This window comes from Bos mutus, chromosome 3 (genome assembly GCF_027580195.1).
Source record: "Bos mutus isolate GX-2022 chromosome 3, NWIPB_WYAK_1.1, whole genome shotgun sequence".
Classification (NCBI taxonomy): Eukaryota; Metazoa; Chordata; class Mammalia; order Artiodactyla; family Bovidae; genus Bos; species Bos mutus.
In genome coordinates, this window is record NC_091619.1 from 64,426,017 (window position 1) to 64,454,006 (window position 27,990).

At 39.8% G+C, this 27,990-nt stretch overlaps 1 protein-coding gene across 4 annotated transcripts in view; it reads right to left on the reverse strand.

The window, feature by feature from the left end:
• Nucleotides 1-27,990, reverse strand: part of GIPC2 (GIPC PDZ domain containing family member 2) — a 102,877-nt gene that overhangs the window by 10,876 nt on the left and 64,011 nt on the right. For 3 of the 4 annotated variants that reach the window (XM_070367807.1, XM_005904955.2, XM_070367808.1), the window contains 2 exons: nt 26,190-26,296; nt 20,348-20,429 (listed from right to left, as the gene is read on the reverse strand). In XM_070367807.1, coding sequence (XP_070223908.1) covers nt 20,348-20,429; nt 26,190-26,296 — 189 coding nt within the window. Of the gene's footprint in view, nt 1-3,905; nt 4,028-20,347; nt 20,430-26,189; nt 26,297-27,990 lie in introns of all 4 variants that reach the window. The other variant, XR_011463689.1, reaches the window with a different exon arrangement.

Below are 27,990 nucleotides of genomic sequence, written 5' to 3' on the forward strand. Positions count from 1 at the left end.
CCTACCTTTGCCCAGGACAGCCTCCTCCTAATCCCAGCTCTACCACTAAACTCCTTTGTCTCCCTCAAGGCTCCTTCCTCCATGAAATTCTGGGTCCCCAACCGGTGGAAGTGATATCTGCATTCCCTAAAGCCTTCTGCCTTCAAAGTGCTATCATACTTGAATATGTAAACATATTGTCTGAGATCTTGGCAAAATGCACATACTGCTTCAGTAGTTCTGCAATAAGGTCTGAGATTCTGCATTTCCAATGACCCTCAGGCAATGCCAGTCCCTAGACCACACTTTGAGGAATAAGGTCTTATAGAGCATATTTAACATTGCTCTACATTGTCATTATTTTCATCTACATATCACCCCTATTAAAAAAATAAACTCCCAATAGATCTTGAAAGTTTAGTCAGTCTTTTATGCCCAGGGGAACTAGTTTGGAATCTTATATACAGTATGTGCTGGTAGATGGGTAGGTACAGAAAGAATCCTTGTAATTACACTTAAAGAATTTTTGCACCTGCGCAGTTAGCATGCACTCAAGAAAGTGAGGCCCAGAACTCTGATCCTGTAGCCAGGATGTGAAAGAGCAGCCAAAACTTAAAATATTGCAAAAGTAGGGTTCAAGTTCAGAATTTTGTTTATGCTGCAATGCTAAATATTTCTCATAGGGCCTTTCTCATAGACAGCCTTTATTGAGACAGTTACCTGAAGATCATACTGACAATCATACAATCTCTTTAAGGAAAAAATAAGATGTGCACAAATAAAAGATATAAGGGAAGGGGACATTCATTTACCTATGGTTGATTCATGCTGATATTTGGCAGAAACAAACACAATATTGTAAAACAATTATCCTCCAATTAAAAATAAATACATTTCAATAAAGCAAAAAATAAAAGATATAAGGAAATCTACAGACCATTCAGAAGCAGAAAATAATGGTGCATATGATTGATGCTCTTAAATGCTGGAGGAAACAATGACCAGGATCAGATGTTCGCTGACGGACATTGAATCAATCAGCCTCTCCCTCCCTCCCTCCCTCCCTCCCTCTCTCTCTCTCTCTCACACACACACACACACACACACACACACAAGCTAAAAGAAACAACTTGCTCCATGGTTCTGGTGCCTCAAGAAGTTCAGCAGCCCGGTCTAGTACACTGAGCTCAGGAACCTGGACCTGACCTACCCTGACTTGCAATCTCTGGTTTGTGTTCCTTAGTCACAAAATGAAAAAAAAGAAAAAAGAAGATGGTTTAAAATGCCCAAACAACAACCTTAAAGTCCAAACTGTACAATCTCACTATGTTGGCACAGCAGAAAGAAAAACTTCCATACTAAATACAGGCTCAGAGTTGGCCAGACCCACTGCATGTTTCTACCTTTACTACCACTACCAGTATTACTAGTAATAATTGTTAGTAATCATTGCTAAGAATGATAATAGCTATACCTATTATTCATGATGCAACAGAAACTTTATACATATTTAATGTAATGCCTTGGCAACCCAATAATATTATACCCTTTTACAAAGACAAATACCCTTTTACAAAGACAAATAAATTATGGTTCAAAGTTTAATAATTTGCTCAATGGCTAAAGCTTCAAAAATGATATCAGGACTCTTACTCCCAGTGGATTCACTATTTTTGTGCCTCTTAACAGACATTCAGTCAGTAAACATTTACCAAGTATTTACTCTGGGAGAAGTACTGGGGTAGGAGCTGGGATTAAAAACTGAGCAAGTTATCTGCCTTCCATGAACCCCTGGTCTTGTAGAAGCAAGAAAAGTATCAATTAGGCAGCTTCATGGTTATGTTGGAAATATTGTATGTAATATAATGTGCCACAGATCTTTACAAAACCTGTAATTTGCTATTATATTTTAAAAGAAATTAAGAACAGAGCATGCTCTGAACAAATTATGAATTGTTTGCTAATGTTCATAAATTTGCTATGTCTATAAATTATAAACATAGATTTTAAATATGTTTTACAAGAGAAATTAGCTGGTATTATAAAAGATTGAATCTCTGATTTAAGAGAAAAGCAAAAGAAACTTTCAAAAAAGGAAGTACTTTTTAGAAAGTTTTATTACATTAACATAGTGACAGCTACTAAAATGCTTTTAATCTATTAACTATATTATATCTGCAATATGCCACAACAATATTTAGCACCTGAATTTAACCTGGCCAAAAAAAAAAAAAATACCACTAAAATGCAGAATTTGTTATACCACATAAAGCAGCTAAGTGCTGACCTCTAGTGGCCATACTTAGAATATCTTTATATTAATACCGCTACTGAATAATCTTTGCATGCTAAGTCGCTTCAGTCGTATTCAACTCTTTCAGACCCTATGGACTGTAACCCGCCAGGCTCTTCTGTTCATGGGATTCTCCAGACAAGTATACTGTAGTGGGTTGCCATGCCCTCCTTCAGAGGATCTTCCCAACCCAGGGATCGAACTCACGTCTCTTACACCTCCTACATTGGTAGGCAGGTTCTTTACGGCTATCACCTGGGAAGTTGGAACGTCTTGAGGAAAGTGACGCAGTGAGCTATGGAAATATCAGAAGATGCATGTAACTATGAGCCATGTAAATATCTGGAGATCTCTGGGAGAAAAGTGGTCCAGGAGGAAGTTCCAAGGCCCCATGAAGGATGCTAGCTAACATGTTCTGGTGGTGGTTTAGTCATTAAGTCATGTGCGACTCTTGCAACCCCATGGAGTGTAGCCTACCAGGCTCCTCTGTCCATGGCATTCTCCAGGCAAGAATACTGGAGTGGGTTGCCCTTCCCTTCTCCAGGGGATCTTCCCAGCCCAGGGATCAAACCCAGGTCTCCCAATTTGCAGGCAGATACTTTACCAGCTGAGCCACCTGGAAATCAAACCTGAGTCTCCTGCACTGGCAGGCAGTTTCTTTACCACCTGAGTTATGAGGGGCACCCTCAATAACCTTTACATCATTATTAATTACAAACCTATTTTGGTGATATAGGTCAATTTATATTTTCCATTTTTAATACTTAAACATAACTTTTAGACATAAGATACCACTGCAGGTGAAAAATCTTGGAATCAAAGTCCCAAAACTAAATCTCAGTCCTTAATTTGTTAGCTGATTTTGGACAAGTTACCAAATGTCTCTGAATCTGTCCTCAAATCTAGAAAATGGCACATAGCAGGATTTAGATAAAGGTAAGTGACACTGACTGCAGCCATGAAATTAAAAGATGCTTACTCTTTGGAAGGAAAGTTATGACCAACTTAGATAGCATATTCAAAAGCAGAGACATTACTTTGCCAACAAAGGTCCGTCTAGTCAAGGCTATGGTTTTTCCAGTGGTCATGTGTGGATGTGAGAGTTGGACTGTGAAGAAGGCTGAGCACCGAAGAATTGATGCTTTTGAACTGTGGTGTTGGAGAAGACTCTTGAGAGTCCCTTGGACTGCAAGGAGATCCAACCAGTCCATTCTGAAGGAGATCAGCCTTGGGATTTCTTTGGAAGGAATGATGCTAAAGCTGAAACTCCAGTACTTTGGGCACCTCATGCGAAGAGTTGACTCATTGGAAAAGACTCTGATGCTGGGAGGGATTGGGGGCAGGAGGAGAAAGGGATGACAGAGGATGAGATGGCTGGATGGCATCACTGACTCGATGGACGTGAGTCTGGGTGAACTCCGGGAGTTGGTGATGGACAGGGAGGCCTGGCGTGCTGCGATTCATGGGGTTGCAAAGAGTCGGACACGACTGAGCAACTGAACTGAACTGAACTGAAGTGACCACTATTGTTAATTTTAACCATTAAATCTATAACTGTGCCTCTACATAAGGTCTCCAACACTTAGTTTCCCTAAGAGTTTCCATAAATATCGACCCATTTCAAGCAACTTACATATGTGTCAAACATCAAAAAACAGAGCCAGCATGGAATGTTTAAGGAAAATCTATTTCCAAAATTTCTTTGGCTTTATCTGAGAAGGATGACTTTCTATAGTGTTCATTGCTTTGAATTCACTGAAAAAAAAAAGAAAAGAAAATAATTCTAGAAAGAAATGTCATTATCTCTAAATAATATTATCATACACTTTTAAAAGATCTTTAAAGATTTTACAGGGTTTCCCAGGTGGTGCTAGTGGTAAAGAACCTGCCTGTCAATGCAGGAGACATAAGAGACATGGGTTCGATACCTGGGTGGGGAAGATCTCCAGCATGGCAACCCACTCCAGTATTCTTGCTTGGAGAATCCCATGGACAAAGGAGCCTGGCGGGTTACAGTCCATAGGGTCACAAAGAGGCAGACATGACTGAAGTGACGTAGCAAATAAGATTTTACAGGAAAAAAATTACTGAGAAACTATCATTCAAATTTCCTTCTGACACATTTCTAGATCTCTTTATAAATTAAACTGGTATCATCAGAACCTACTGTAGTTCCATATACAATTTACACTACTGCCTTAAATATTCATGAAGAAACTTGCTTGACAACTTTCCTTTAAGTTAGGTCAATCCCATATAAGGTCTTACAGGACTCAAAATCTTCCAGAAACCATTTTCTCCCATGGATAACATTCCAAGGCAAGCCACACCGACTGACATTGGGTTGGTTGTGAAATAGGTCACAACTTTACAGCCAAATGACGTACTATTCCCTTCACAGCAGTAGAAGAACACAGTGCTAGTTGCTCAGTCGTGTCCAACTCTTTACGACCCCGCAAAAAGACTGCCAGGCTCCTCTGTCCGTGGAATTCTCCAGGCAAGAATACTGGAGTGGGCAGCCATTCCCTTCTCCAGGGGACCTTCCCCACCCCAGGGATCGAACCAGGGTCTTCTGCATTGCAAGTATTCTTTACTGACTGCATTCTTTACCAACTGAGCCACCGGGGGAGCCCTTCATAAACTCATTCAAATTGTTTGCCATTTCCTAATGCCACCTCATGCGAAGAGTTGACTCACTGGAAAAGACTCTGATGCTGGAAGGGATTGGGGGCAGGAGGAAAAGGGGACAACAGAGGATGAGATGGCTGGATGGCATCACTCACTTGATGGACGTGAGTTTGAGTGAACTCCAGGAGTTGGTGATGGACAGGGAGGCCTGGCGTGCTGTGATTCATGGGGTCGCAAAGAGTCGGACACGACTGAGCGACTGAACTGAACTTAACTGAATGGTAAACACATACTAGTGCTTTTCTGAGGATAGTGTTTCAGGTTTTAGTCCTTTTATTGCCATATTACTTCTTAAAATTTTTAACAAAAGCATATTAACAACTCCAAAATAACATGATACCAATGTAATTTGCATTAAGACTTAACATTACTGAAAGCTAAGAAATACTTGGAATACAAACAAGTATATTCATTTGTCTGTTGAATCAGTGTCACATTTGTGATTCATATTTCATGCTAATCAGATATGAATAATGAGAGAAACTCCTAATTTAACAATGGCTGACATTCTCCAAATAATTACTTTCCTTAAACTTTACCTCCCTAGGTGACTGATCACATTGCTAATCATGTATAATGATAATGACTTTTTGTGTCATTGGAGAATTTGCTACAGATGATTAATTAACTTTATAAAATGATTACTAGTTAATTTACAAGGAATTTGTGAGAAATGTTTAGTGCCCTGAATTTGTCAAAGTGAAAGAAAATTGATCCTTAAAGTAAGGATCTTACTTTAATTAAGATTCTTTCTTAATTCATCTATAATTATTGTACCATTGCCCAACACTCTTCCCTGTACACTTGTATATTTTAATAACAAAAGTTTTATTGTTAAATATAATTTATTTAGCTATGCCTAATTTATACTTAAGTAGCAATAGGACCTATACCCAAAATCAAGTTCTAAAGCTGAGCACTGCTTTAAGTTCTCATTTTTTTAAAGTGTGGTTCTCCTAAAGCTTATCAAGACCCAGCAACTGATACCCTAATGCCTGAATCTTACAATATTTATACAATATGAAAACCTCTTGATTGAATAGAGATATATTATTTTTCTAACATATACTACCTGAGTTTAAGCGGGCTTCCCTGATACGTCAGTTGGAAAAGAATTGGCCTGCAATTCAGGAGACCCCTATTCAATTCCTGGGTCAAGAAGATCTGCTGGAGAAGGGATAGGATACCCACTCCAGTATTCTTGGGCTTCCCTTGTGGCTCAGCTGGTAAAGAATCTGCCTGCAATGCAGGAGACCTGGTTTCAACCCTTGGGTTGGGAAGATCCCCTGGAGAAGGGAAAGGCTACCCACTCCAGTACTCTTGCCTGGAGAATTCCATGGACTGTATAGTCTCTGGGGTAGTAAAGCAAAGAGTTGGACATGACTGAGCAACTTTCACTTCACCTAAGTTTAAGAACATTGACATCTCTAAATCCCCTTTACTCTCATTGGCAAGTTCATTTTATAACTGTTACAGGCCCACATCATTTATGCAAATCTCTATATTTTTCCAAATACAAACAGATTGGGAGAAATGTTTTAAAGCACTTCTTTTCTATAGGATCATCTCAGCTCTAACTTTGGATCCGTGTATAGCAGTGAGGTATTATATGCAAATTTTATATTTCTCTTTAAGGAACTAGAAAAGAGTACCCCCTTTTTTTTTAATTACATCATCTGTATAGCCAACATAAATTTTGGTTTTAAAGTTCAGACAGGCAGGGAAGAAATTAGGATAAACTCTATAAGAAAAAATGAAGATGAGTAGAAGTAGAAAAGGAAGAATGAGTTTTAAACATTCCTAGCTGATGCAGAGTAAAATACTTTACCTGGTAACAAGTAAATCAAATATTCCAAGTCTTTGACTTTAAAAAATTTATTAAATATCTGATACAAACACACTCATGCCGACACACACAGATGCAGACAGGTAACAAACCCCACCACTATCATGCCCATTCACTATTTCCCCACCCAGCACCCACTTGCCCTTCTTAAAGGGAACTCTTAATTTATCATCTTGCTTCAACATGGGAGAGGCCAGGACCTTCACAATCTCAGCCCTTGTACTTCAGAGTCTCTCTCTGTTCCACAGACAGAGCCTGTGACCCAGACCTAACCACTTTCTTGGTCTCTGTGACTGGTTCACTTGAGACAATGAGACAATTCTGAGCATTTTGTTTGAATGGCTTGATAAAGGCCCTCCCCCTCTCCTGTTGTGCTTGCCACCAGGAGGCTGTAGAGGGTGGAGCCATGACTGTCATTGTGGCTCCATGAGGGAAGGTCTGAAGCTGTTAGGGGATACCATGGAGACTTGAAATGAAGCCAGAATTGAGAGAAAACAAACCACATCCTGATGACAGCATGAGAACTCCAGATCTAACCATTTTTGAAGCAGGATTTACCTCTGAACTTTTCAGCTGTAAGAACCAAGACATTTTCCCTCCTTTTTCCCCTTAAACCAGTTGGAGATTTCTTGAGTTCATTGTTTCATTTGTTATTTGCAACTGATAGAGTCTTAATAGATAAGTCAACACTGACATTCTAATGATGAAATAAGAAATGCACAGAATGCTCAAATGGCCTTGTTAGTCACACACCAAGTGTGTCTACTTTCTTTATGTGATTCGTTGTTCACAAGGTTTAGTAATCTTATTAGATGGGTACAACTTTAATATTGTAATAAATATATAATTTATCCATTAAATCTGATGTATTAAATTCTTTTCATACATCATTTACAAAATTTTTTCATACATATCTTTTAAATAGGTACATATTGTTAAATATGTTCTTACTGAAAAACTCAGACTTAAATTGAAGAAAACCACAAGATCATTCAGGGATGACCTAAATCAAATTCCTTACGATCATAAAGAGGAAGTGACAAACAGATTCAAGGGATTAGATCTGATAGACAGAGTGCCTGAAGAACTATGGATGGAAGTTCATGACATTGTACAGGAGGCAGTGATCAAGAACATCTCCAAGGAAAGAAATGCAAATATGCAAATGGTTGTCTGAGGAGGCCTTACAAATAGCTGAGAAAAGAGAAGCAAAGATGAAGAAGCAAAGGAGAAAAGGAAAGATATACCTATTTGGATGTACAGTTCCAAAGAAAAGCACAGAGAAATAAGAAAGCCCTCCTCAGTAATCAATGCAAAGAAATAGAAGAAAACAATAGAATGGAAAAGACTGGAGATCTCTTCAAGAAAATTAGAGATACTAAAGGAATATTATTATGAAAACCTAGACAGCATATTAAAAAGCAGAGACATTACTTTGCCAACAAATGTCCGTCTAGCCAAAACTATGGTTTTTCCAGTAGTCATGCATGGATGTGATAGTTGAACTATAGAGAAAGCTGAGCACAGAAGAATTGATGCTTTTGAACTGTAGTGTTGGAGAAGACTCTTGAGAGTCCCTTGGACTGCAAGGAGATCCAACCAGTCCATCCTAAAGGAGATCAGTCCTGGGTGTTCATTGGAAGGACTGATGTTGAAGCTGAAACTCCAATACTTTGGCCACCTGATGCAAAGAGCTGACTCATTGGAAAAGACCCTGATGCTGGGAAAGATTGAGGGCAGGAGGAGAAGGGGATGACAGAAGATGAGACGGTTGGATGGCATCACCAACTCAATGGACATGGGTTTGGGTAGACTCCTGGAGTTGGTAATGGATGGGGAGGCCTGGTGTACTGCAGTTCATGGGGTCGCAAAGAGTCGGACATGAATGAGTGACTGAACTGAACTGAGTGACTGAACTGAACTGAACTGAAGGGAATATTTCATGCAAAGATGGGCACAATAAAGGACAGAAATAGTATGGACCTAACAGAAGCAGAAGCTATTAAGAAGAAGTGGCAAGAATACACAGAAGAACTATACAAAAAATATCTTCATGATCCAGATAACCACAATGGTATGATCACTGGACTAGAGCCAGACATCCTGGAATGTGAAGTCAACTGGGCCTTAGGAAGCATTCATTCACTATGAACAAAGCTAGTAGAGGTGATAAAATTTCAGCTGAGCTATTTCAAATCCTAAAAGAGGAGGCTGTGAAGTGCTGCACTCAATATGCCAGCATATTTGGAAAACTCAGCAGTGGCCACAGGACTGGAAAAGGTCGGTTTTCATTCCAGTCTCAAAGAAGGGCAATGCCAAAGGATATTCAAACTACTGAACAATTGCACTCATCTCACACGCTAGCAAAGTAATGCTCAAAATTCTCCAAGCCAGGTTTCAACAGTATGTGAACCATGAACTTCCAGATGTTCAAGCTGGATTTAGAAAAGGCAGAGGAAGCAGAGATCAAACATCTGCTGGATCATTGAAAAAGTAAGAGAGTTCCAGGAAAACATCTACTTCTGCTTTATTGACTATGTCAAAGCCTTTGACTGTGTGAATCACAACAAACTGTGGGAAATTCTTCAAGAGATGGGAATAGCAGACCACCTTAGCTGCCTCCTGACAAATCTGTATGCAGGTCAAGAAGCAACAGTTAGAAATGGACATGGAACAACAGACAGTTTCCAAATCAGGAAAGGAGTATGTCAAGGAGAACATATATTGTCAGCCTGTTTTTTTAACGTATATGCAGAGTACATCATTAGAAATGCTGGGCTGGATGAAGCAAAAGCTAGAAGCAAGATTGCCAGGAGAAATATCAATAACCTCAGATATGCAGATGACCACCACCCTTATGGCAGAAACCAAAGTAGAACTAAAGAGCCTCTTGATGAAAGTGAAAGAGGAGAGTAAAAAAGTTGGCTTAAAGCTCAGCATTCATTCTTAGAAAACTAAGATCATGAGATCCAGTCCCATCACTTCATGGAAAATAGACGGGGAAACAATGGAAACAGTGAGAGACTTTATTTTTGGGGGCCCCAAAATCACTGCAGATTTGGGCCATAAAATTTAAAGATACTTGCTCTTTGGAAGAAAAGCTATGACCAAACTAGACAGCATATTAAAAAGCAGAGACATTACTTTGCCGACAAAGGTCTGTCTAGTCAAAGCTATGGTTTTTCCAATAGTCATGTATGGATGTGAGATTTGGACTATGAAGAAAGCTGAGCACCGAACAATTTATGTTTTTGAACTGTGGTGTTGCAGAAGATTCTTAGAGTCCCTTGAACTGCAAGGACAGCCAATCAGTCAACCCTAAAGGAAATCAGTCCTGAATAGTCATTGGAAGGACTGATGGTGAAGCTGAAACTTCAATACTTTGGCCACCTGATGCAAAGAACTGACTCATTGGAAAAGAACCTGATGCTGGGAAAGATTGAAGGCAGGAGGAGAAGAGGATGACAGAGGATGAGATGGTTGGATGGCATCACTGACTCAATGGATATGAGTTTGAGTAAACTCCAGGAGTTGGTGACGGACAGGGAAGACTGGCATGCTGCAGTCCATGGGGTCACAAAGAGTTGTATACGACTGAGCAACTGAACTGAACTCAACATATTGTTAAATGATCACCACAGTAAATCAAGTTAACATCTATTATCATATATATTATTTAAGTCCATAAAACAAAAAACAGCTTATGCAGAAAATATTATTTGTAGATTAAAATCTGAAGTTTAAGAGAGCTATACAACAAACAACCCAATCAAAAAATGGTACAGAAGACCTAAATAGGCATTTCTCTAAAGAAGACAAACAGATGCCCAACAGGAACATGAAAAGATGCTTGACATCACTAACTATCAGAGAAATGCAAATCAAATCTATAATGTGGTGACCTCACTCCAATCAGAATGGCCATCATCAAAAAGTTTACAGATAACAAATGCCGGGAAGGGTGTGAAAGAAATGGAACCCTTCTATACTGTTGGTGAGAATGTAAATTGGTGCAGCCACTGTGGAAAATAGAATGGAGGTTCCTTAAAAAACTAACAGTAGAGCTACCATATAACCCAGCAATCCGGAGGGGCAGTCCTAAGGTGGCGGAGCACTAGGACGGGGAGGCCACTTTCTCCGCAACAAATTCATCTACAGATCATTTGAACGCTGAGCAAATTCCACAAAACAACTTCTGAATGCTGGCAGAGGACACCAGGCACCCAGAAAGGCAGCCCATTGTCTTCAAAAGGAGGTAGGACAAAATATTAAAGATAAAAAGAGAGACAAAAGAGTTAGGGACAGAGACCCATCCCGGGGAAGGAGTTGTAAAAGAGGAGACGTTTCCAAACCCCAGGAAACCCTCTCACCGGCGGGTCTGTGGGGAGTTTTGGATTCTCAAAGGGCAACATAACTGGAAGGAAAAAATAAATAAAACCCACAGATTATGTGCCTAACCACAACTCCCAATGGAGAAGTAGCCCAGATGCTCGCATCCACCACCAGTAAGTGGGGGCTGAACAGGGAGGTGCGGGCTGCATTGCTTAGGGTAAGGACCAGGCCTGAATGCCCTGAGGACAATCTGAGGGAGCTAACATGAGATAGCACCCCCAAATTGCGGGATAGCCAGAGACAGAGAGAAAAAAAGAGAGAGAGAGAGATAAAACCTTCCCGTGAAAAGCTCTAGCCTAAGGCACTGCCAGGCAGCTCACAGAACAAAGGACTGAGGAAATACCAGAGGAGAGCTAGACCAGCCCATCCCCGCCGGAGGCAGAGAAGCAGGCTGGCGACAGCCTGAGCGGGAAAGGGGCAATCTTGGCCCCAGAGACAGCCTTCTCTACCAAACTACGAGCAGGCTCCCAGTTGCTAACCAAGTCTTCCTGGAATCCAGGATGGTTGACATCCGCCAGGAGGGCCGCAGCCAGAGATCAGCTCCCCAGAGAAGACACACAGCGCTCCTGCTGTGCACCCATGAAATCTAGTGGCTGGGACCAGGGAGGTGATAAGACGCACCGCCCAGCTGGGGAGAGTGCACTAGCCAAGCACCTGGTCACCTGAGCTGCTCTGACCTGGGAAGGGCACAAAACGCCTTTGTGGAGTACCCAAGAACCTGAATCTGAGCGGCTTAGACCTGGGAAGTGCACGCAACCCAGGTCCTGCCTTAGACAGTTCCCCTGCAGAGCAACCTGGAGCCTGAGCAGTGTAGACTGGGAAAGCACACATGCCGTGAGCGGGGGCAAACCCAATGTGGCCCAGACACTGTGAGCACTCCCCACACATGCCAGTGATATTTGTTTGCAGTGTTCCTCCCTCCCCACAGCACAACTGAAAAAGTGAGCCTAAATAAGTGACCGCCTTCACCCCCTTGTGCCAGGGTGGAAATTAGACACTGAAGAGACTTGCACCCAGAAGAAGCCAAAATAAACAGATGGAACCACTTTGGAAGTGACAGGTGCAACAGATTAAAACCCTGTAGTTAGCACTGACTCTATTGGAAGGGGCCTATAGACCTTGAGAAGTATAAGTTGGAACAAGGAACTATTTGAAACTGAACTGACTCCATGCTGCCCACAACAGCTCCAGAGAAATTCCTAGGTATATTTTACTATTATCATTTTTTTTTAATTTTTTTACTTTTAATTTCCTTGTTACTCCTTTAATTTTTATTTTTATAACCTATTATTACCTTGCAGAAAAAAGACCCTGTTTTTAAAGCAAATTTCATATATATTTTTAATAATTTTTGTGATTTTGTTTTTTTTTTAATATTGTATTTTTGAGAATCTAACCTCTACTCTAGATTTTTAATCTTTGCTTTTTGGTATTTGTTATCAATTTTGTACCTTTAAGAATCCAATCTTCAGTACCCATTTTTACTTAGGAGTGCGATTACTGGCTTGATTGCCCTCTCCCTCTTTTGACTCTTCTTTTTCTCCCCCAGGTTACCTCTATCTCCTCCCTCCCCTTCTCTTCTCTACTTAACTCTGTGAATCTCTTTGGGTATTCTGGGCTGTGGAGAACACTTAGGGAACTGATTACTGGCTAGATCTGTCTCTCTCCTTTTGACTTCCCCTCTTCTCCTCTTGATCAACTCTATCTCCTTCCTCCCTCTTCTCTTCTCAATGTAACTCCATGAACCTCTCTGGGTGTTCCCAGCTGTGGAGAGCACATAGGGATTTGATTACTGTCTAGTTTGCTCTCCTCCCTTTTGATTCCCCCTCTACTCCACCTGGTCACCTCTATCTCCTTCCTCCCTCTTCTCTTCTCCATGTAACTCTGCAAACATCTCTGGGTGTCCCTCACTGTGGAAAATCTTTTCTCCATTAACCTAGATGTTTAATGATCTGTGCTATATGGATAGAGAAGTCTTGAGGCTACTATAAGAATAAGACTGAAAACCAGAGGCAGGAGGCTTAAATCCAAAACCTGAGAACACCAGAAAACTCCTGATTCCAGGGAACATTAATCAATAAGAGCTCATCCAAAAGCCCTCCATACCTACACTGAAACCAAGCTCCACCCAAAAGCCAACACGTTCCAGAGCAAGACATACCACGCTAATTCTCCAGCAATGCAGGAACATAGCCCTGAGCTTAAATATACAGGCTGCCCAAAGTCAAACCAAACCCATAGACACCTCAAAACTCACTACTGGACACTTCATTGCACTCACCAGAAAACAGACACAAGCTTCCTGAACCAGGAAACCTTGACAAGCCACTCGTCCAACCCCACCCACAGGGAGGAACCTCCACAATAAAGAGGACCCACAAACTTCCAGCATACAGAAAGGCCACACCAAACACAGCAATCTAAACAAGACGAAAAGGCAGAGAAATACTCAGCAAGTAAAGGAACATGATAAATGCCCACCAAACCAAACCAAAGAGGAGGAGATAGGGAGTCTACCTGAAAAAGAATTCAGAATAATGATAGTAAAAATGATCCAAAATCTTGAAAACAAAATGGAGTTACAAATAGTCTGGAGACAAGGATTGAGAAGATACAAGAAATGTTTAACAAGGACCTAGAAGAAATAAAAAAAGAGTCAATCAATAATGAATAATGCAATAACTGAGATCAAAAACACTCTGGAGGGAACCAACAGTAGAATAACTGAGGCAGAAGATAGGATAAGTGAGGTGGAAGATAGAATGGTGGAAATAAATGATGCAGAGAGGAAAAAAGAAAAAAGAATTAAAAGAAATGAGGACACCTCAGAGACCTCTGGGACAATGTGAAACACCCAACATTTGAATCATAGAAGTCCCAGAAAAAGAAGACAGATTACTGTACCCAGCAAGGATCTCATTCAAATATAAAGGAGAAATCAAAAGCTTTAAAGACAAGCAAAAGCTGAGAGAATTCAGCACCACCAAACCAGCCCTTCAACAAATGCTAAAGGACCTTCTCAAGACAGGAAACACAGAAAAGGTGTATAAACTCGAACCCAAAACAACAAAGTAAATGGCAATTGGATCACATTTATCAATAATTACCTTAAACGTAAATGGGTTGAATGCCCCAACCAAAAGACAAAGACTGGCTGAATGGATACAAAAACAAGACCCCTATATATGCTGTCTACAAGAGACCCATCTCAAACCAAGGGACACATACAGACTGAAAGTGAAGGGCTGGAAAAATATATTACACAAATGGAGACCAAAAGAAAGCAGGAATAGCAATACTCATATCAGATAAAATAGACTTTGAAATAAAGGCCGTGAAAAGAGACAAAGAAGGACACTACATAATGATCAAATGATCAATCCAAGGAGAAGAGATAACAATTATAAATATATATGCACACAATATAGGAGCACCGCAATATGTAAGGCAAATGCTAACAAGTATGAAAGGGGAAATTAACAGTAACACAATAATAGTTGGAGACTTTAATACCCCACTCAAACTTATGGATAGATCAACTAAACAGAAAATTAGCAAGGAAACACAAAATTTAAATGATACAATGGGCCAGTTAGACCTAATCGATATCTATAGGACATTTCACCCCAAAACAACGAATTTCACCTTTTTCTCAAGTGCACATGGAACCTTCTCCAGGATAGATCACATCCTGGGCCATAAATATAGCCTTGGTAAATTCAAAAAATTGAAATCATACCAAGCATCTTTTCTGATCACAATGGAGTAAGATTAAATGTCAACTACAGGAAAAAAAAAAAAATATATATATATATATATTAAAAATACCAACATATGGGATTCATGTTGATGTATGGCAAAACCAAAACAATATTGTAAAGTAAAAAAAATTTTTTTAAATACCAACATATGGAGGCTAAACAACATGCTTCTGAATAACCAACAAATCACAGAAGAAATCAAAAAGAAATCAAAATATGTATAGAAATGAATGAAAATGAAAACACAACAACCCAAAACCTATGGGACTCAGTAAAAGCAGAGTTAAGGGGAAGGTTCATAGCAATATAAGCTTACCTTAAGAAACAAGAGAAAAATCAAATAAATAACCTAATTCTACACCTAAAGCAACTAGAAAAGGAAGAAATGAAGAACTGCAGGGTTAGTAGAAGGAAAGAAATCATAAAATTTAGGGCAGAAATAAATGCAAAAGAAAGAAGACCATAGCAAAACTCAATAAAGCTAAAAGCTGGTTCTTTGAGAAGATAAATAAAATAGACAAACCATCAAGAAAATAAGGGAGAAGAATCAAATCAATAAAATTAGAAATGAAAATTGAGAAACCACAACAGTTCATTTCAGTTCAGTTCAGTTGCTCAGTCGTGTCTGACTCTTTGTGACCCTATGAACTGCAGCACGCCAGGCCTCCCTGTTCATCACCACCCGCGGAGTCCACCCAAACCCATGATCAAGTCGGTGATGCCATCCAACCATTTCAGCCTCTGTCATCCCCTTCTCCTCCTGCCCTCAATCTTTCCCAGCATCAGGGTCTTTTCCAATGAGTCAGCTCTTCGCATCAGGTGGCCAAAGTATTGGAGTTTCAGCTTCAACATCAGTCCTTTCAATGAACACCCAAGACTTTAGGATGGACAGGTTGGATCTCCTTGCAGTTCAAGGGACTCTCAAGAGTCTTCTCCAACACCACAGTTCAAAAGCATCAATTCTTCTGTGCTCAGCTTTCTATATAGTCCAACTCTCACATCTACACATAACCACTGGCAAAACCATAGCTTTGACTAGACGGACCTTTGTTGGCAAAGTAATGTCTCTGCTTTTTAATATGCTGTCTAGGTTGGTCATAACTTTCCTCCCAAGGAGTAAATGTCTTTTAATTTCATGACTGCAATCACCATCTGCAGTGATCTTGGAGTCCAGAAAAATAAAGTCAGCCACTGTTTCCACTGTTTCCCCATCTATTTGCCATGAAGTGATGGGACCGGATGCCATGATCTTAGTTTTCTGAATGTTGATCTTTAAGCTAACTTTTTCACTCTCCTCTTTCACTTTCATCAAGAAAAAACAAAGAAATACAAAGGATCATAAGAGACTACTATCAGCAACTAAATGCCAATAAAAAGGACTACTTGGAAGAAATGGACAAATTCTTAGAAAAGTATAACTTTCCAAAACTGAACCAGGAAAAAATAGAAAATCTTAACAGACTCATCACAAGCACCAAAATCGAAACTGTAATCAGAAATCTTCCAGCAAACAAAAGCCCAGTCTTCACAGCTGAATTCTACCAAAAATTTAGAGAAGAGCTAACACCTATCCTACTCAAACTCTTCCAGAAAATTGCAAAGGAAGGTAAACTTCCAAACTCATTCTATGAGGCCACAATCACCCTAATACCAAAACCAAAGATGCCTTGAAAAAAGAAAACTACAGGCCAATATCACTGATGAACATAGATGCAAAAATCCTTGACGAAATTCTAGCAAACGGAATCCAACAACATACATCATGACCAAGTGGGCTTTATCCCAGGGACGCAAGGATTCTTTAATATCTACAAATCAATCAATGTGATATACCACATTAACAAACAGAAAGATAAAAACCATATGATTATCTCAATAGATGCAGAGAAAGCCTTTGACAAAATTCAACATCCATTTATGGGGAAAAAAAAAAAAACTCTCCAGAAAGCAGGCATAGAAGGAACATACCTCAACATAATAAAAGCCATATATGATAAACCCACATCAAACATTATCCTCAATGGTGAAAAACTGAAAACATTCCCCCTAAAATCAGGATCAAGGCAAGGGTGCCCACTCTCACCACTACTATTCAACATAATTTTGGAAGTTTTAGCCACCGCACTCAGAGAAGAAAAAGAAATAAAAGGAATCCAGACTGGAAAAGAAGAAGTAAAACTCTGTTTGCAGATAACATGATCCTCTACATAGAAAACCCTAAAGATTTCACAGCAAATTACTGGAGCTAATCAATGAATATAGTAAAGTTGCAGGATATTAAATTAACACACAGAAATCCCTTGCATTCCTATCACTAAAAATGAGAAAACAGAGAAATAAAGGAACAATTCTATTCACCATTGCAATGAAAAGAATAAAATACTTAGGAATAAACCTATCTAAAGAAACAAAAGATTTATATATAGAAAACTATAAAACACTGATGAAAGAAATCAAATATGACACAAATAGATGGAGAAATACACCACGTTCATGGATCGGAAGAATCAATATAGTGAAAATGAGTATACTACCCAAAGCAATCTATAGATTCAATGCAATCTCTATCAAGCTACTAATGGTATTTTTCAGAGAATTAGAACAAATAATCTCACAATTTGTATGGAAATACAAAAAGTCTTGAATAGCCAAAGCAATCTTGAGAAAGAAGAACGGAACTGGAGAAATCAACCTGCCTGACTTCAGACTATACTACAAAGCTACAGTCATCAAGACAGTATGGTACTGCAACAAAGACAGAAATATAAATCAATGGAACAAAATAGAAAGCCCAGAGATAAATCCACACGCCCGAGGGTTTGGGGGCAGGAGGAGAAGGGGATGACAGAGGATGAGATGGCTGAATGGCATCACTGACTCGATGGACGTGAGTCTGAGTGAACTCCGGGAGTTGGTGATGGACAGGGGGGCCTGGCATGCTGCGATTCATGGGGTCGCAAAGAGTCGGACGTGACTGAGTGACTGAACTGAACTGATAGACATCTTATCTTTGACAAAGAAGGAAAGAATATACAATGGAGAAAAGATAATCTCTTTAACAAGTGGTGCTGGGAAAACTGGTCAACCACTTGTAAAAAATGAAACTAGAACACTTTCTAACACCATACACAAAAATAAACTCAAAATGCATTAAAGATCTAAATGTAAGACCAGAAATTATAAAACCCCTATAGGAAAACATAGGCAAAACACTCTCTGACATAAATCACAGCAGGATCCTCTATGACCCACCTCCCGGAGTAATGGAAATAAAAGCAAAAATAAACAAATGGGACCTAATTAAACTTAAAAGCTTTTGCACAACGAAGGAAACCATAAGCAAGGTGAAAAGACAGCCTTCAGAATGGGAGAAAAGAATAGCAAATGAAGCAACTGATAAAGAATTAATCTCAAAAATATATAAGCAGCTCCTGCAGCTCAATTCCAGAAAAATAAACGACTCAATCAAAAAATGGGCCAAAGAACTAAACAGACATTTCTCTAAAGAAGACAGATGGCTAACAAACACATGAAAAATGCTCAACATCACTCATTATCAGAGAAATGCAAATCAAAACCACAATAAGGTACCATCTCACGCTGGTCAGAATGGCTGCTATCAAAAAGTCTACAAATAATAAATGCTGGAGAGGGTGTGGAGAAAAGGGAACCCTCTTACACTGTTGGTGGGAATGCAAACTAGTACAGCCACTATGGAGAACAGTGTGGAGATTCCTTAAAAAACTGGAAATAGAACTGCCATATGACCCAGCAATTCCACTGCTGGGCATACACACCAAGGAAACCAGAATTGAAAGAGACACGTGTACCCCAATGTTCATCGCAGCACTGTTTACAATAGCCAGGACATGGAAGCAACCTAGATGTCCATCGGCAGATGAATGGATAAGAAAGCTGTGGTACATATACACAATGGAGTATTACTCAGCCATTAAAAAGAATACATTTGAATCAGTTCTAATGAGGTGGATGAAACTGGAGCCTATTATACAGAGTGAAATAAGCCAGAAAGAAAAACACCAATACAGTATACTAATGCATATATATGGAATTTAGAAAGATGGTAATGATGACCCTATATGCAAGACAGCAAAAGAGACACAGATGTAAAGAACAGTCTTTTGGACTCTGTGGGAGAAGGCGAGTGTGGAATGATTTGAGAGAATAGCATTGAAACATGTATATTATCATATGTGAAACAGATCACCAGTCCAGGTTCCATGCATGAGACAGGGTGCTCAGGGCCGGTGCACTGAGATGACCCTGAGTGATGAGATGGGGAGGGACGTGAGAGGGGGGTTCAGGATGGGGAACACATTTACACCCATGGCTGATTCATGCCAATGTATGGCAGAAACCACTACAATATTGTAAATTAATTAGCCTCCAATTAAAATAAATTAATTTAAAAATAATAATAACCCAGCAATCAATCCCATTCTGGGCATATATCCAGAAAAGATGAAAACAAAACTCTTTAATTCAAAAAGATACATGCATCCCAGTGTTCATATCAGCACTATTTACAATAGCCAAGACATCGAAGCAATCTAAGTGTCCACTGACAGATGAATGGATACAAAAGATGTGATATGTATATATACATATACACACACACACACAATGTAATACTACTCAGTCATAGGAAAGAATGGGATATTGCCATTTGTAGCAACATGAGTGTAAGTAAGACAGATAAAGAAAAATATGCTAATATCTAGAGACTGGCATACTGAGTGAAGTAAGTCAAAGACAAATATCATATGATATCACTTATAAGTGGAATCTAAAATATAATATAAATGAACTAATATACAAAACAGAAACAGACTCAAGGACATAGACAACAAACTTACTGTTAGCAAAGGGGAAAGGGAGGGAGGGACAAATTAGATGTTTGGGATTATCAGATATACACTACTATACATAAAACAGATAAACAGGGATTTACTGTATAGCACAGAGAACTATATTCAATATCTTGTAATAACCTATAATGGAAAAGAATCTAAAATATATATCAATATATAACTGAATCACTCTGCTATACATCTAAAACACAATATTTTAAGATCAGCCCTACTTCAACTTTTCAAAAATAGTTAAACATTTTCCTGTAAAAAAAAAAAAAACCTGGAGGTTTAGAAAAGTTGACTTGGCTTTCAGGCCTAAAAACTAGTAAGGGATAAGGGTCAAGTGTTCTTTTTACTTTTATATATTATCTTCATTTTCATTATGCTTTTGATCACTCCACAAACACTTTTTACCTTGAAAAGTATAATTGACTATAAATGCAAGCAAGACATAAATAAGCATTAAGTTCCATAAAATTAAGACATATGACTTTTTTAAATAGTATGATCTTACCTAAATCAGTATCTCGAATTCCCATGTACAATTCAAGAAGATCATCAACCTTTCCAATCGCCTTTTCCTTGGCTTCAGAAGGCTTTATCGAAGAAAAGAGAAATAAGACATTTTTACATGCAATCTCTTGAATGCTGAGGCACACATGGGGGAAATCTGAAGTAGAGCCAGTTCCTGGTTGTGTACTTCAGCTAATTTTAATGGAAATATATCTAGAATGTGCCCTGTAATTCAATACAAATCAATACAGTAAATACTTATTTTTAGTGTTTGTGATAAGTATTATAGATTCAAAGAAGAAAAACTAGGAATGCTGTCTCCAAGTAGCTAGCAATCTAGAAGGGAGAGAGATGTGAAAAAAATAGCTATTTAACCACAATAAGGACAATTTCTAAAGGATGTCAAAGGTACAGAGGCATCATAGGGGCAATAAATTTTTTTTATTTATTAATTTATTTTTGGCTGTGCTGGGTCTTCTTTGCTGTGTGTGGGCTTCATTAGGCGAGGTTCAAGGGCTCAGTAGTTGCAGCTCATAGACCTTAGAATTATGGGCTCAGTAGTTGCAACACTCAGGCTTAGTTGCCCCACGGAATGTGGGATCTCCCCAGAGCTGGGATAGAACCCAGGTCCCCTGCATAAGCAGGAAGATTCTTAACCACTGGACCACCAGGGAAGTCCCAGTGGAAGTAAATTTAAATCTCTAAGAGTCCAGGAAGACTTCAGAAAGGTGACTTAAGAACTGTGTTTTCAAAATTAACTGGTGTCAGATAAACCAGGACAGATAGAAGACAACAGAGACATGAAGTCTATGTGGGGTCACAGAGTCTGATAGAAAAGTACAGCAAGTTAAAGGGACTGCAAGATATCCCATGTGACATGACTAGATCTCAAGGGGTCCTGTGTGCCTTGAAAAGGGCAGAGCTCACCCCAAGAGTAAAACATCCTAAACACATACATCTAATTATTTGTACCGTAGTCACCCATCCTTATCTGTGGTTTTGCTTTCCTCCTCAGTTACCTCAGTCAACTGAGGTCCAAAAATATTAAATGGAAAACTCCAGAAATAAACAGTTCCTAAGTTTTGAATTATGTGCCATTGAGTAATATGATAAAACCTCACACCATCTGCTCCATCCCAGAACCCCCAACCATCAACATCATCTGCTCCTGAGATCCAACCTTCCCCATCATCACAGCTAGATGATCCTCCTTCTGACCTAGAGTAAGAAGGCTAATGCTACGTCACAATGCCGGCATCATGCGCCTCACTCCATCTCATCACACTGGCATTTTATCATCTCACATTCGCACAAGAAGAGTGAGTCCAGTAAAATAAAATCTTTAAAGAGAGAGACCACGTTCACATAGCTTTTATTATAGTACATTTTATACTTGCTCTATTTAACTATTAGTTGTCATCAACTTTTACTGTACCCAATTTATAAATTAAGCTTTATCATAGGTATATATGTACAGGAAAAACAGTATACACAGAACTCAGTACTATCTACAATTTCAGGCATCCATTGAGGGGTTTGGAATGTGTCTGCTGTGGATAAGAAGAGACTACTGCATGCATTCTTTATCAATTACATATATAATATGTGTATTAAGGGTACCAAAATATTTTTGTTCTTCCTAACTATTTAGTAAAAGTTTCTATGAAAAAACATGATCACATATATTTTATTGTTCTTTAAAAATCTTGGTTTAATATTTGGTAAAGTCTGGTTCTATGTTTATTTTAATATTTGGTTTTAAATCACTTCAGAGCTGGGGAAAAAAACTGCCCAAAGATATTAAATGCGTGACCATAGGTACAAATATTGAATTCAAGATTAAGTTGCAAAAAATTCATAATACTTTGAATACTGCCATAAATATAGGTTGTTTTGTATTCTCAAAACTTATTTTAAAATACATTTTACGATGGACAGGGAGGCCTGGCGTGCTGCGATTCATGGGGTCGCAAAGAGTCGGACACGACTGAGCGACTGATCTGATCTGACACTAAAATTTTATTTTTATTTCCTTGAGGATATTATTACAACTTTCATGTACTTTTATTTATATTAACTAGGCCTTTAAAACAACGAGACAAGAGACATGATATATCACTCTTGACTTATTTACAATGTATTTTGAATAGTCTGCGTAAAGTGACAGGCTATGCAAAGTAACTTAGGTATTTATCTTTGCATTTATACAGATACACATTGCAGGTTATTGCAACAAGTATCAGTACTCCTCACACAAAAATGGCCACCAAGATCTTACTATTCTAAACAGCTCTTGATTTCATCAACCCTCTTCCATTCACATTCTGATTGCCTGGGTTCAGTCCTAATTGTTTTTAATTGAAATATAATTGACATATACTATTAGTTTCAGGTATACAACATAATGATTTTATATGTGTATATACTGTAAAAAAAAAAATCACCACAGTAAGTCTAGTTACCCATCACTACACATAGTTTTCTCTTCCTTGTGATGAGAACTTTTAAGATCTAGTCTCTTAGCAACTTTCAAATATATAATATAGTATTATCAACAATAATCACCAAGCTGTGAGTCCACTCTCAGGACTTACTTATAACTGAAGGTTTGTACATTTTGACCCCTTTCATCCATGTCACCCAGCCCGCCTGCCCAACTCCCTGCCTCTGGCAACAACCAATCTGCTCTGTTTCTACACAAGGTGTGGTTTGTTTTGTTTGGAATGGGAGAGGGGGAGATAATAAAACTGAGGTCATCCAATATTTGTCTTTCTCTGACATATTACACTATTGTTCAAGTCCATCCACATCCTACAAATGGCAGGATTTCCTTCTTTTGACTGAATAATACTCCCTCGTCTTTTCTTATGTGCAGAGATTTCCTAATGGGTCTCCGCACCTGTAATCTTCACCCTCGCAAATCTACCCTGTTCAGCATTCCATCCCTAGAACCAAGGGATTTTTCTAAAACACAAAACCGACTTGCTGCTCCCCTTGCAATCTTTAAATAGCCACCCGCCCCGACCCTTAGCATTATTTACAGACCCTTCACGCCCTGACCCAGGCCTCTATCTCCAGTCTCAACACCTCCCACCAGATACTTTCAGCAGCCACACTCCAGCCTCATAGACATTTACAAGGTTCCCATATCCATTATCATTTCATGCCCAGAACACTCTTCTCTCCATCTGTGACTAACTCAACTATTTCTTATGGAGGCAACTCTCCCAATTTCCCCCTTTACTGATTCCTAACTATAGCTCATCAGCTAGCCCCTTCCTTGTGACATTACAAAACAATTTGGTTTTTAACAGTTTATTTTCATGCCTCTTCCCTTTAAAGGAAAAACAAGGTCTTTAATCACCTTTGTGTTACCAGCCCCTGGACTGTGCCTGTCTCAACAAACACACACCAAGTAACTCATGCAAGTGGAGTATTGTTCAGTTTTCAGAATTTGTGCTAGGTGATGAGCTGCATGGTTTCAAATCTTTACTGTTTGAAATTAAATCATAGGTATTAAATTTGTATCAAATTTAATATTAGTGCCAAACTAGTTTTTCCCCCCCTTTATTATGAGCTATTTTAATTGCCCTATTTCAAGAAACAGGCTATGCAAATAGGAAGAGAGATTTAGAGTTTATCTTGGAATGAATCTTTCCCACCTCCTCAAGCAGATCTTCAGTTATTCTTTTTCATTCCAGCACCTGATACACAACTGCTGCTCATAAATAAACAGATATATGTGATCCACGTTAACTGTTAGAAGATAGCCTCCCTCCTGAAGTGACATGGAGTTTTTCCTGCCGACTCCAGTTTCTACGCAAGCAGTTTGAAGGTCTGTGCTTTTCCCCTCCCAGCCTCCACTGCAGAGCACAGCTGGGACCCCCAGCTCCTTCCCCTCTCTTACAGATTCCTTTCCTCCACCTAGGTGTGTTCACTTGTTCAATGAACACTTACTGGCCTTCAGCAGTATGCCAGGCAGCAGGCTGAGCACTGAAAAAGTAAAGACTCTGAAACGACCAGGAGTTACTGCCGTGGGTTTTTTCACAAACCTCATCATCTCTCACTTTCAAAATGCTTCTGGCCCTCCCGGCCCTCTCCGCTGTCACCAGCCTCCATTTCAATCTACTCATTCACCCAGGAACAAGACACCCAACTCGGAATCTTCCTCTGGAGTCCCCAAAACTGACAACATCCTAGGTGACTCCAACGTTCAAGATGACAACCTTGGCCTCATGGTTCCTTAAGTATCTGCTCCAACAAACCACACCCATGACTGACCCTGACATCGTCCCCCACAAGCTCTGGATCCTACAATAACAGCCTCCTTACCATTCATCTGTCTCACTCTTTTGTTCTTCAAGCAGCTAGATGCCCTAGGACAGTACATATACACAGACACGTCCCTCCCACCTCAGGCAGGCAGTCTGGAGCTCAGAAGCCTACTGTCCTGCCTCCCCCACAGGAGGGCTTCATCACTGCTGTCTTCCTGTGGTGAGCAGGCCTGCCATTTGCCACTTTGAATCCTCACCACTGCTGCCCTCTTCTTCTGCTTTCCTTCCCTCCATTCATCTCTTCTCCTGGTGTTTTTCACTTAAATACTGACCTTTTCATAGACAGTCAATCAGCAAAACCCTTCCTCCCATCAAGCATAAATGAATCACTCACTAATTCATTAAATTCAAAGATCTGAGCTCCTCTGAAGTGTCAGGCATTGTTCTAGGTGCTGGAGATATGGCAGTGATCAGAACAGATGAGAACAAGACAAGGAACAAAAAGGAAACAAAGATCCAATGAGGCCCAACAGGTTCAGCGCCTTAGAGAAAATAAAGGGTAAGGAAGACTGGGCAGAGGGCAGGTGGCAGGAACTGCTATTATATTATGCTCAGAGGTTAGACAGGGTGGGACAAAGACAGAAATTGAAGGCAGCAAGGGAGTAAGCCATGCCCATAAGCAAGGAGTGCATCAGCCAGACATACCACCTCATACAGAGGTCCTGAGATAGGGATGCATTTAGAGTGTTTGTGGACAGTAAAGAGACTCAAGTGGCTGAAGCAGGGGGAGGCAAGAGGAGAGAGAGATGAGATCAGAGTAGAAACACACAGTCAAATCATGCTGGTCCTTCTGAGGATGTTAGCTTGTTACTCTGAGGGAACCCCCTAGAGGATTTCCAACAGATTGTTACAGAAAAGTAACAATCTCATTTGTATTTTCAAAGGATAACCCTAGTTGCTGTGTGGGTAAAGAGGGTAAGAAGGCAAGGGAGAGAGAAAGCAGGAAGCATGAACTAGTGACCATAATAGTTGAGATGAGCTGTTGCTGCCTTGGGTCAGAGTGGGGGGCCAGAGGTGGGGAGAAGTTGGTCGCTCTGGTCTGCTGTGGAGGTGGAGCCACCAGGATTTGCTGATGGAAGGGGTGTGGGACATGAAAGAGGAGACCAGATGATTATCAAATGCTTTGCCTGAGGAGACTGGTTTTCATGAACATCATCTTTCACTATCAAAATCTCAAATCTGTTTACTCCTACAGGTGGCTCAGTGACTTTTTCTTAGATCTCAGAGAGCTTTGGCTGATTTAAGTTTTTAGGCAGTCCAGATGTCTGTATACTCTAGAGGACTGCTGTATCACAATCTCTCCTCACGCACTTAGTTTCTGTATTTCCTTCTCAAATGCCTTCAATAACACTCATATTGTCTAAGTAGACAATGAATTAAAGACCATGCCTTAATTAGAATACAAAGCCTTTTACTTAATCTTGTGATTTTACCTTTATTTTCAGCTCTGACAAACATGAATGTTCATGCATTTCCAAGCCGAATAAGGATTAAGTGAACCTAACATACCACTTCCTCCACGGTGGCAGGACCTTTCGATCTCAGACGAAGTGTCTCCCTTCCCGTACCAATCTTTCCTGTTGATGACTTTCCAGCTTTTGACCTGGGCTCCATATCTATAAAAATACAATGGATAGGGAAAGGTACACATATTAAGAATTTCAAATGATGGCTATAAAAGCTAATGGAGTTTCCACCATAAATTTTTGTACAGTTATTGTAAAATTTTATAAAATCTATGCCTGATAGAATTTCCCAAAATAAATTCACCTGTCATCCATTTTTCTCATGCAAGAGTCTCTCAAATGATAGAGAGGTATGGGAGGTCTGACTACAAAAAAGAAAAGGGAATATGTGAAATGTGCTGATGGGAAAGACTGGAAGTTACAAGGAACAAAAATTAAAACAGTTGGTTTTATTCTAAGAGTAAAGAAGTCTATGTGGCATGAAGGCAGAGGTTGGTGTGCAGCTGGACTTCATCAAGGTTATGAAGAAGGGAAAGAGTCATGTCTTAATAGAAGACAGGGATGGAGGCACCATTATTTGAGGACCTACCTTCTGATTGACACTTTAAATACAAAATCCCATTTAATTCTCACACTAACCTAAGAGGCAAGTTAGAGCCATCACTTTACAGAAAAGGAAATTGAACTCAGAGATTGGAAGTGAAGTTTTAGTCATTCAGTTATGTCTGACTCTTTTTAACACCCTGGACTGCAGCCTGCCAGGCTCTTCTGTCCATGGAATTCTCTAGGCAAGAATACTGGAGTGGGCTGCCACTTCCTTCTCCTGGGGATCTTCCCACCCAGGGATCAAACCTGGGTCTCACATTGCAGGCAGATTCTTTACCATCTGAGCCACCAGGGAAACAATTGGAGCTGGGATTCAAATCCAGGTCTTGTGACCCCAAAGTCTGTATGCTTTCCTCCACAACACTTCACCACCACACCTCTCGGAAGCACAAAGAATACATTCAGAGGTGGATGGATGAGATAGGCAGGCTCCTCAGGAGGCTAGGAGCAGGTTCCCAGGAAGGAAGTCCTTTCAGAAGGCAGGAGAGAACAGGGAGCATGATGGAGCAAGAGTTCACGATGGTGCTGCTCCTTTCTATGTGTGTGTTTTATTTTGGTTGTGTTTTTCCAACATACCAAGAGTCATCCCTCAATATCAGACAGTAACATAAATGAGTGAAAGGGTAGAATGGAAATGGAGGATGACTCCCAAGAGGACCCTATCTAGGCCACTCCAGCGACTGCCTGCCCTGTCAGAAAGTAAACACTGCGTAGACAGATCTCCTGTTTGTTTGCAAAGAAAATGAATACTGTTTTGTGCCAGAGTTTTAACTTTTAGCAATTAAATCAAACTTTAAAACAACACAATGACAAAAATAAAAGATTTGTGGATCAGGTTCCAATCACAGGCCACCAGTTTTGAACTCCTGCAGGTATCCCCCCAGTCCTCTCGACTGAGGACTCTGGAGCAGCAGTTTGAGGCAAGGATGGAGGTGGGGGTGGGAAGACACAGCAACCAGCCTGGGAGATAACTGAGCTCCAATGCAGAGTTGCAGAGCAGCCTGTGGTGTGTGAGCGGGTAGTGAGATCTGTACAGAGCACTGAAGGACATCAGGTGGTCTGCATGAATGCATCCTTCCTTATAATCAAGGGTAATTTTCATCTTTAGCAAGCCCTGTTTCACTATTGGGGATCTACTCCAAGGTGGGTAGGATTTTACATGTTAATTTTAGCATGTATTTGAGGACAGAGTCACCAAAACACATAAGTTTTCCTCTGAGAGTGAAATTATTAAAAAT